The 10,663-nt window shown below is 38.9% G+C and overlaps 1 protein-coding gene across 1 annotated transcript; it reads right to left on the reverse strand.

The window, feature by feature from the left end:
- Nucleotides 1-346: 346 nt before the first annotated feature.
- LOC124842820 (Tetratricopeptide repeat (TPR)-like superfamily protein) lies at nt 347-1,285 on the reverse strand. Its single transcript, XM_047319390.2, has one exon. It carries the CDS (start codon nt 1,073-1,075, stop codon nt 422-424), a length of 654 nt encoding a protein of 217 aa, XP_047175346.1. The 5' UTR covers nt 1,076-1,285; the 3' UTR covers nt 347-421.
- Nucleotides 1,286-10,663: the final 9,378 nt, after the last annotated feature.

A 10,663-nucleotide genomic window follows, 5' to 3' on the forward strand; every position in this document is an offset into this window, starting at 1 on the left:
AACATAAAGATCGAACCTTAGGACGCTCGGTCAGTTGTTGGCATACTCTTTTGTAGGAGCGTTCGGTCATGCGTTTACTTTATCTTTTGATTTGACCGTTCAGCATAGGAAGGGTTATAAGTCGTTCGTTTTATATTTGTAGTCATTTGTGCAGTTTTAACTCCTGCTATTTTTGTAAGGTCGTTCGACCATAACCATACATCCTATCTTTTGTAATAACTGAAATGTAATATTATTATATGTGATCTTATATGGTTTTACATTTTGGCATGTTACATATTCAAAATTTACTTAGTATATTTGATGACTTTTAATTATAAAAAATATTTAATGAATATAACCATAATTTAGAACAGAAGCATAAATGATCATTCACTCCTTGTAGTGGAAAAAATCAGATACAGAAAAAAAGCAAAAAGAGTCATTTATCCGTAAAAAGTCCTAATCTACGTAAACCATCACGAGCCTCCTCCGAACGAGGATGAACCTGAAGAACCTTCTGGAACGCATCCTCAGCCTCTTCTTTCATTCCTTTCCATTCGTAACACTTTCCGAGCAAGCACATCACCTCCCACTCACTCCCTTTCCTTCCATCCACTTCCACGGCCTCCACCAAATCCTCAATCGCCGACTCAACCCGCCGCCGCCGGTTCACGCCCACTTTCATCTCCGCCCTCCTCATCAGCGCGTTAGCTCGCTCCTCGGCGGAGAGGGACTTGGCTGCCGGCGAGGATAGGGCGGCATCGAGAGACTTGATGGCGGCGGCGCGGTGGCCCATGAGTTCGAGGGCTTGTCCTCGGAGGATGTGGGCCCACGGGTCTCTGGGCCAGATGGAGAGGGCTTTATCGATTTCCATGAGAGCGCTCTTGGCGTGTTGGGCTCGGTGCGAGGTGGATCTGGCCCGAGCCAGGTGGCGCGATGCTTGGGTTAAGTGGCAGTTCGGTTCAGGTGGGCGGTTCTTGCTGCGGGTTCGAGTTCTGGTTTGGGTTGTTTGGCTACGAATAGTGTGCATGATGAAGAACAAAGAAAGCGTTATGATTAAAATGCCCAACTGCAACATGGCTGCTGTCGCCATGGCTAACAAGATTTGCGTCTCGCCTTGTAACAACGGAGTTGTGTGTATTAAGAAGAATAATCCGGTTCTTAATAAATTAAAAATATTTGTATATTCTTTTCTAATATTTATATAAACAACATAGAGTGAAAAATTAATATTTTAGAACAGAGAGACATTTAACTTTTTTGCTTTAATAAATATTTGAATATAAAATGTAATAGTGAATTATCTTTTCTTGCGTGTTTTACTCCGTGATAAGAAACAGAGTTTCAACCTGCGTGTGGAGAAAATTAGTTTTGCACATCTTTCTCATCAATTGAAAAAAATAATTTAATTTACACTTTCGAATATGCTATTCCAATCTTAGGATTATATTGTGTTCTAATTGTGTGTCTTATGATTTTGACTGATCGATATTATACTCTTTGCTTACATTTAAAGCTATAATTTCGTTTACGTTCTTCATCTTTTTTATTAACTCAAGCCTTTCTATCATATTAAAAAGTGCACTAGAACATCTTTATCATTCTTTCTATTAAGGAAATCGATCATTAATTGTTTCATGTTTTTTTTAATGAATATCATTCTCGAATTTTTCTTATATTTTTTTAACTTTTATCTATATTTTCTTCCTATAAATTTAACCTCACATGTATTGGATGGATGTCATAAGAAATTTCTAACATTATAAACTTAAAGTGAATCAACATTTTTAAGTAACGTTTAAGATCCTAATCAGTTCATGAAGTTTTAAGTACGTAATTTTCAAGTGAATTTTTCTTAATCAAATTTTATTTTTTTCTTTTTTTATAATTTAATTGTTCTTGTCCGATAATTTAATGTACAATATTTCTCATATGAATATGTTCTCAAATATTAAGATACTTACAAAAAATAACTTATGACTATCACTCAATGCAGTTTGTTAATGTTTTAACAGGATATCAAATATTTTATAAGTCATAGTGATATGGAAACTATAAATTTTATTAGTCATTTTATATTTAATTTCTTATCATAAAAGTTTGTAAAGATATGATGTACTTTTAAGATACAAAATATTTACATCACTTCTCTCATATAAAACACTATTCTCTTAGTCTATTTTATGGTTCTATTTTTCAGTGGAGTTTATACACATGTGCATATCAATCCTAATTAATTAGGATATCAAATTTGTTTAAAAGGAAAGATGTTGTTATATGAGCAAGGATTGGGATCATATTTACTACTTTGAGATTTCGCGCATTAGTGTTTTGTCTAAAGTTAGTGATACATTATTAACATTTAAATTGTTTGTATTTGGTAAGTATTAGATATATAATACCTTTGTCCCTCCCTTCTCAAAACACCCAAAATAGTCAGATAACGTATTTTTTTTCAAAAGATCTTTTCTTATTTTGTAATACAAGTCTCACATGATCAATTCATTATTTTTTTTTTATAAAAATTAGATTTGAGATTTGGTTTAATAATAAATAAATAAAATATCAAATTCCTTTTATTTAAACTAGTAATATTGAAGATTTTCAATTAGAGGGAAATATTAGTGTAGAAAGGGCTTTAGACGTCTGTTATTTTGGCCTTTTGACGTCCGACATGCACCCGACGTCTTTGTGGGTGACGTTAACCAAACGTCTGTTGTGCAAGGTCGGACGTCTATATAGACGTCCGTTCTGACACAACAGACGTCTATATAGACGTCCGTTTGTATCGGAACGAACGTCTATATGGCTGAATGGGTTATTTAGGGTTACGGGGTTTGGACGTCTGTTTGTGCACTGCCAGACGTCTAAGGGTCACTCAATGAAAATTATAATAACACGTCAAAAACATGCATACACAAAACACTATCAAAAAATTATTAACGAAGAAACTAACCTGAAGAGCATATTCAAAATGAAAATGGAGGGAAATGATGGAGTGCACGACCTAAAACGTAGGCCAAAAAACGCCGCCCAAGAAAACGGAACAAACTGCACCAAAATGCACCGAAAATGATTTTTAATCAGTCCAAATGAAAGATATTTCATCACTGAACAACCTGGAAATGCAAGGCGTAGAGGGAACTCTCACGGAAGCGCGTAACTCCTCACGGGTTCGCATTTTGGTATATATGTCCTACTTTTAAACGTCTTTTAAACGTCCGTTCTTGAGGGGGCCGGACGTCTATAATATTATAGACGTCCGACCCCCTCCAGAACAGACGTTCAAAAGGCTGAAGCAATTAACTTTTCAACTCCCCCCGTCAGCCTTTTGAACGTTAGTTCTGGAGTGGGCTGGACGTCTACAATATTATAGACGTCCGACCCCTTCCAGAACGGACGTTCAAGAGGCTGACAGGGTAGTTGAACCCGTCAGCCTTTTGAACATACGTTCTAGAGGGGGCCAAGTCTACAAGCTGAAGCAATCAACTCTTCAACTCCCCCGTCAGTCTCTTGAACGTCCGTTCTGGAGGGGGCCAGACGTCTACAATATTATAGACGTCTGTCCCCTCTAGAACGGACGTTCAAGAGACGACGGGGGAGTTGAAGAGTTGATTGCTTCAGCCTTTTGAACGTCCGTTCTGGATGGGGCGGACGTCTATAATATTGTAGACGTCCGGCCCCATCCATAACGGACGTTCAGAAAGCATAAGCAATCAACTCTTCAACTCCCCCCGTCAGCCTTTTGAACATCCGTTAGAGGGGCCGGATGTCTCTACACTCAATTATTTACATTTATGCCACCGGTCAATTATTTACGTTGGGGTTTTGGTGGACCGACGTCTATTGGGTGACGTTTGATAACAGTTGAAAAACTGTTATTTTCATGCTTAAAATTGATACAAAAAGCAACCTTTACACTTAGAAACTAGCTTGAAATCATGCTTTTCTTCATATTTTCAGAAATAAGAGAGCTGGACAGGTTTATGCTTGATTTCAGTGTTTTTGTGCAGGTTTTAAGGTGAATTTGGTGAAAGAAGTGAAGAAGGAGAGAGATGAAATCAGAAAAGACATCAAAAAGTGCAAAAGGAGAAGCCGAAGTCACCGCTCAGCGGCAGTTTACCGCTGAGCGGCACTTAAGAAGTCACGGGAGGTCCGCTGAGGGGCAAAATGGCCGCTGAGGGGAAGAAACGACTCACGCACTTACCGCTGAGTGGTACTTTACCGCTGAGCGGCACTTTTATGGGCTTGGACCTAATTTTCTGTAATTTACGAATAATATATAAGCTTTAGGGTTTCCTAGGGTTAGGTATCTTTGGCTGGAACGAAGCAAACACTCTCTCTTCCACCCCTTTGAAGGAGGATCTTGGATGCTGAGGCTTCCTCTTCACCTTTTTAGGGTTTTATCTTTCATTCTTTCATTGTTATTCATCTAGGTTCACCATGAATATGGTGAACTAAACTCTGTATGTTTGTTGGGGAATCAATGTAATCTTTTGAAGCTCTCATATATGGAATTTGTTTTTACATCTTTTATTTAAGATCTATGCTTTCTTTCATCATTAGTTAGGGTTTTTCCTCTTTGTTTAATGCTTGCATTGTTTAACTCATTCGATGCATGATTATTGGTTTTGTCGATACGGGCGCGTACGGGGAAGTCTAGATCCGGGGAATTTCTCCCAATATTATATTGGTTGTCGTTAAGCTCCTGCACTTATGAACTAATCATTAGGAATGCTAGGAATTGTATGAACTCGTGATTAGGAAGAAGCCTTCTTGAAAGGTACTTTAGAGAGTGGCATTAACAATGATGATTTGAATGTTGAATTCCTAAAATATATGAGAGTAGATAAGATGAAATTGACCCCCAACAACATATTCATACATATATTTCATTGAAAGTGTTTATCTTTTGCTTTTTGCCATTGATCAAAACTTCATGCATACGTATTTAATTTTCGTCTTTTGCATATAAAGTCCAAATATTTCGTCTTTAAGTCTTAGCTAATCAATAAACCACACAACTAAACTAGGCCGTGAGTCCTTTGGGAAGAACGATACTTGGTCTTACCAAGTTTATTACTTGAACGATTCGGTCATACTTGCCGATTGAAAAACAAGTTTGTGACATCATATTTTGGTGTTCATAAATTTGTCCATCAAGTTTTTGGCGCCGTTGCCGGGGACTCGTGGTTTAACTGGTTAATTTGTGTGATTATTGATTATCTCTGACTTTAATTTTGAATTTCTGTTTTTATTTTCTGTTTTTATTTTTTCGGTTTTTATTTTATTTTATTTTATTTTCTGTTTTCTGTTTTTATCTTCTCCTATATCTTTTTGTGCTAACCAAATATTCTAGGATTTTGTGTTCTTGTGTATGCAGGAGGCAATTCGAACTAGGAGCAAGAAAACAACAGAACCTCTTCTTGAAGGTCTAGACGAGAGTAGACGGAGGAGAAGAATCCGAACATCTAGAGAACTTTTCCCTCCTCCGGAAACTCTGTTGCAACCATCACCACAAGGTTCTGTTCATAGCACAGAAAATATGGAGAACAATAATATCAGAAGAACTCTTGCTGACTACACCAATATAGCTGGACCTCAGCACTTTAACAGTATAGCTAGACCTAGAGTCAATGCAGCTAACATGGAGGTCAAACCAGCACTGATCCAACTGGTAAAAAGCAACCAATTCAATGGGTTATCTCATGAAAGCCCATATGAGCACCTCACTACCTTCAATGAGATTTGCAACACAGTCAAAATTAATGAGGTGCCAGATGAAGCGATCAAACTTAGTTTGTTTCCTTTCTCATTGGGAGGCAATGCTAAACTTTGGTTAAATTCTTTCCCAGAAGGAAGTTTCACAGATTGGGAAGCAGTGGTAACAAAGTTTTTAAACAAGTACTTTCCACAATCAAAGGTGACAAAAGGCAAGCAAGAGATATCTTCATTTAAGCAGGGCATGGAAGAATCACTGGGGCATGCATGGGATAGATACAAAAGTCTGCTAAGAAAAACACCCACCATGGCTTTGAAGAACAGGAAGTAGTCTTAACTTTCCTTGGAGGGCTTGGTTCACAAACCAAGATGATGCTGGACGCCTCAGCAGGAGGCAAATATTAAATGGAAAACTCCAGAGGAAGCCACATAAATTATAGAAAACATGGCTACTAGTGATAATGAGCTGCACAGTTAGAGGAGCTCCTATGCAACAAAAAGGGGTTCTCCAATTACAGACACATGATGCCTTGCTAGCTCAAAATAAAATTCTAACTCAACAGCTGGAAACTCTGACTAAAACTCTTGCACAATTACCTAAAGAGTTGAAAACTGCTGCACAGGTACAAACCCAGTTGTGCGAATTATGTGGAGGTGACCATATCAATGGTCAATGTGCCTTTCCAGTTGAAGCTGTAGAGGACGTTAATTTCATGGCCAATCAATTTCCATACCGTCAAGGGAATTACAATCAAGGGTGGAAACCACACCCAAGCATTGGTCAAGGACAAACTGGGCAAGCTAGTCAATATAATAAGCAGCAGCAACAACCAACCTTTTGGCAATAGTTATCTATGCTTAATGAAAGATCAACAAGGTTGGAAGAAACTCTTCAGCAATTCATACAGAAAACTGAATCTTCTCAAAAGAGCACTGAAGCTGCTATAAAGAACTTGGAGATTCAAATGGGTCAGATTACCAAGCAATTGGAAGAAAGGCCAAATAGAAATTTTGGGGCTAATACTGAGGTTAACCCCAAAGAAGAGTGCAAGGTGGTAAAGAGTGTTGATGATGATAGAGTTGAGTTAGATACAGAAGAGAGAAGAGACATAGAGAGCAAAAGTACTTTTCCTTTTCCAATCCATCAAGGGAAACAAATGGACTTTACAGAATTATTCAGAATGGTGGATAATGAAGCACCTTGGGAACAGATTCTACAGCAAATCGCAGTTTACACAAAATCTGATGAAGAAATCTCTACAAAGAAGAGACCTAGAGATGATGAGGCAAAAGAGTGTATAACTGTTAAAAAAGAGTCATTCCCTCCTAAAGCATCAGATCCAGGCAGTTTTTCTATCCCTTGTACCATAGGGAAGAAAAAGGTAAAGAAAGCTCTCCTTGATTTAGGTTCAAGTGTTAACTTGATACCTTATTCTTTACTGGAGCAAATCGGCAATGTTAAAGTGAAACCTGCAAAGGTTAAAATAGTAATGGCTGATGGATCTACAAAGGAGCCATGTGGGATTGTAGAGAACATTATAGTTTGTGTTGGCAAACTTCAGTTCTTGGCAGACTTTGTGGTGATGAAGATGGAGACAGAGAAGATACCTATCATACTTGGAAGACCGTTTATGAAAACGGCCAGAGCTATTATTGATGTAAATGAAGGTATAGTGGTGCTCCAGGACAGAGAGGAGAGAGTGGTGGTAGACGTCTTCAAAGATGAGACGCAAGCAAGGGAGGAAGAAGCTAGTTATAAAGCTGCATTTCAAGATGCACCCATGACTAGCCGTAAAGATGAAAATCTCAAGGTTTCAGGTAACCATTGTTTGTTGTTTCAGGTACCCAAGGAAGAAAATATTGGAAGAGGAGGAGAAGTTCCTAGTGACTGGGAGAAAAGAAAACTCCAACTTGGCTCACCTGTAAGAATCAAGAACAAGTTGTGGGTTGTGAAGGGCTTTAAAGAGAAGGAGATGATAGAGATAGAGTCTCCATATTCTAGAAGAACCAAGACAGTTCAGAGGAAACAGCTGAGGAGTTGGTGGAATGACAACATCAACTATAAAGAAGATGGAACTTGAACTTTATTGGGTCAAGCTAATGACGTTAAAAGAGCGCTTGCTGGGAGGCAACCCAGTGGATTTAAAGACTTTTGATTTGGTTTTTGTAATTTTTAATTTGTGAACATTATTTTTGTAATTATTTTGTTGGAAATAGCATCTACTGAAGGATGCTAGGTGGTTAAGTATCTACTGAAGGATACTATGTTTGTAACACCTACTAATGGGTGTTGGTAAGAAAATTTTGCACCTACTGATGGGTGTTGGTGGATTTTGGGTCAGGCTCGTGACGTTAAACAAGCGCTACCTGGGAGGCAACCCAGTGGATTGAATATTTCTTTGTTTATTTTAGTTAGGGTTTGCATAAGCATTTTAAACATTGAATTGCAGGGAACCAATGAGGGGCATGTATGGGAGGCACGTAGGTTAAGAAAAGAAGGAGAAGAGCACATCACGAAAGTGCCGCTGAGCGGTAATTTACCGCTGAGCGGTACTCTCGCAGAATGGGCTTTAGTTCCCCTTAGCGGGACCCGAGCCCATTAGGGTATTTTTAAACCCTAAGCTGCGCAAGTTCTCATACTTTCAGGCTTTTCTCTGCACAAACACTTCCACATACCTTCTCCAAGGTTTTCCACATCTTTTCACTCTTTCCTCTTAAGAAAATTTCTCTTCCACTCACTTTTTCACTAGTGTTCCATTCAAGTTTGGGGTTGGAAGAAAGCATTCTAGCTTGGAAGCATTCTCATTGCATTTAGTATCTCCACCCAAGTAAAATGCATTTTGTTCATTTTAGGATTTTTGATTTTGAATGTGATTGTCAAAGCATGAATATTTAGGGGTTTTGATTTCTATGCATGATTTGATGATATATTTGATGTTTGAACCGATTAAACTGCATGACTATGAACTGGAAAACTGAAAATTGCATTTGGGTGGAGTTAGGACAGCCTTAAAACAAGTTTTTCAAAAATCTGCAGAGTTACCGCTGAGGGGTAAACTGCCGCTGAGCGGCACTCTGCCGGATTTGGTTTTTCTGAATTTTTGCGTGTTGGAATGTGGCACTGGTGGCGCTGAGGGGAAATTCTGGCCCTCAGCGGTGGTTTAGCTTCGAAAGGAGTTGTGTTCTGTGTTTTACTAATGATTAACATCATGTTCTGTGGTTTTGTATTTTGTGTTTGAATGTAGGAATGACATCCTCTTCAGGAAAAAGATTGAAAACCATGACAACCAAGAGAAAGGAAAAGGAACCAGAGCAACCCCACTCTAGCAGGTTCCTCTCTAGAAAACATGAGAAGCACTTTAGGGTTCAGGACAAGAGACTTCTGATGGAGAGAAAGGTTGGAATGATACCTAACTTTGCTCCTCAATTTGGAGAGCAAGTGTTAGGGAATGACTGGGGAAAGCTAGCCACTTATCCTACACCTGCCAACATAGCTGTGGTAAAGGAATTTTACACCAATGCTAAGAAGATTGGTGATTATCCAGTTGAGAATTATTTGGGCTATGTCAGAGGCCATGCTATTAGGTATGATCCTGATTCTATTAATAACTTCCTGGACACTGTATGGGCTGGTGAGCAGTGCCAGTTTACTCTTTGCATGGAGGAAGGTGCTGATTATGAGGATGTGGAGAGAGTACTATGCATACCTGGAGGACACTTCCAAAGGAATAGATCTGGCTCAGTGGTTAACATTAGGAGGACGGATTTGACTCCTCTTGCAAAGTATTGGATGACATTTTCTCATGCCAACATTCAGCCATGTTCACATGTGTCAGATATTACTCTCAGCAGGGCACTATTCATCTACTGTGCTATCAGAAACTTAAATGTTAATATTAGGCAGGTGATAGCTGATGAGATTAGTATGTGCGCCAATACCTCAAACAACAAAGCACCACTAGGATATCCCTCTTTGATCACGCACCTTTGCAAGATAGCTGGGGTGGACATTTCTGCTCCACCATTTGAGAGGCCAAGAAAAGCTATTGATGAGGCTTATTACAGGCAGTACTGTGGAGGTGAGGAAGCAGCTCAGCCAGTTCCACTACGCCGTGCTCGTAGAGAGAGATGGCCAGCACAGGGCCAGACATCTGCTGAGACACATGAAGCAGAACCATTCCAGATGAGGGACATGTATATGTCTCTTATAGGTGCTCAGTTGCAGTCCATTCACAGAGGGCAGGTGGCCACTGCTGAGATGATTGTGGGGATGTATGATACACCTCCAGCCCACAGGTGGACTATGGATGAATTCCATAATGTGGTAGCTTGGCCAGAGGAACCAGTGCATGGAGGAGCTGGAGCAGTTGAAGCTTCAGCTAGAGAGATGGAAGAAGATGAAGCTGATGATGATGATGCATTTGAAGATGATGAAGATGAGGAAGAAAAAGAAGATACAGAGGACAGCTCAGACTGATGAGGAACTGAGATAACATTTACTGATAAATGCTATCATATGATTATGCTTTTGTGGTTTAAGCTTTCTGAACTTATTTGTTTTTGTTTTTAGATTAGGGTTTGATGTACTCTATTGAACACCTAGTTTGTTATGATGGTTTGCTATTAACTGTGATTGTGTGATAAGTAATGTTGAATGATGCTTATTGATTGATTGATGTTGAGATGATGTGCACATTAAAATGCTTATACAGGTGATTCACAAACTTTGTGAACAAATGCATGATATTATGATTGTGATTGTGAAATTAAGCAGGATGTGTATGTCAAATGTGAATGAGCTTATATGTGAGGTTTTGAGCTCCAGAGTTGTTATTGTTAAATGCTATTACTCTGAAAGCATGAATGACTTTGCCCAGGTTTTCTATGATTGAATCAATTGCTTGTTTTGCATCATATGATCAAGGCCGTTTGTTGGAACCTTTTTATTGGCCAAATTCAT

The sequence above is a fragment of the Vigna umbellata genome, chromosome 1 (assembly GCF_029865625.1).
Source record: "Vigna umbellata cultivar VRB3 chromosome 1, Vumbellata_1.0, whole genome shotgun sequence".
NCBI classification, from domain to species: domain Eukaryota; kingdom Viridiplantae; phylum Streptophyta; class Magnoliopsida; order Fabales; family Fabaceae; genus Vigna; species Vigna umbellata.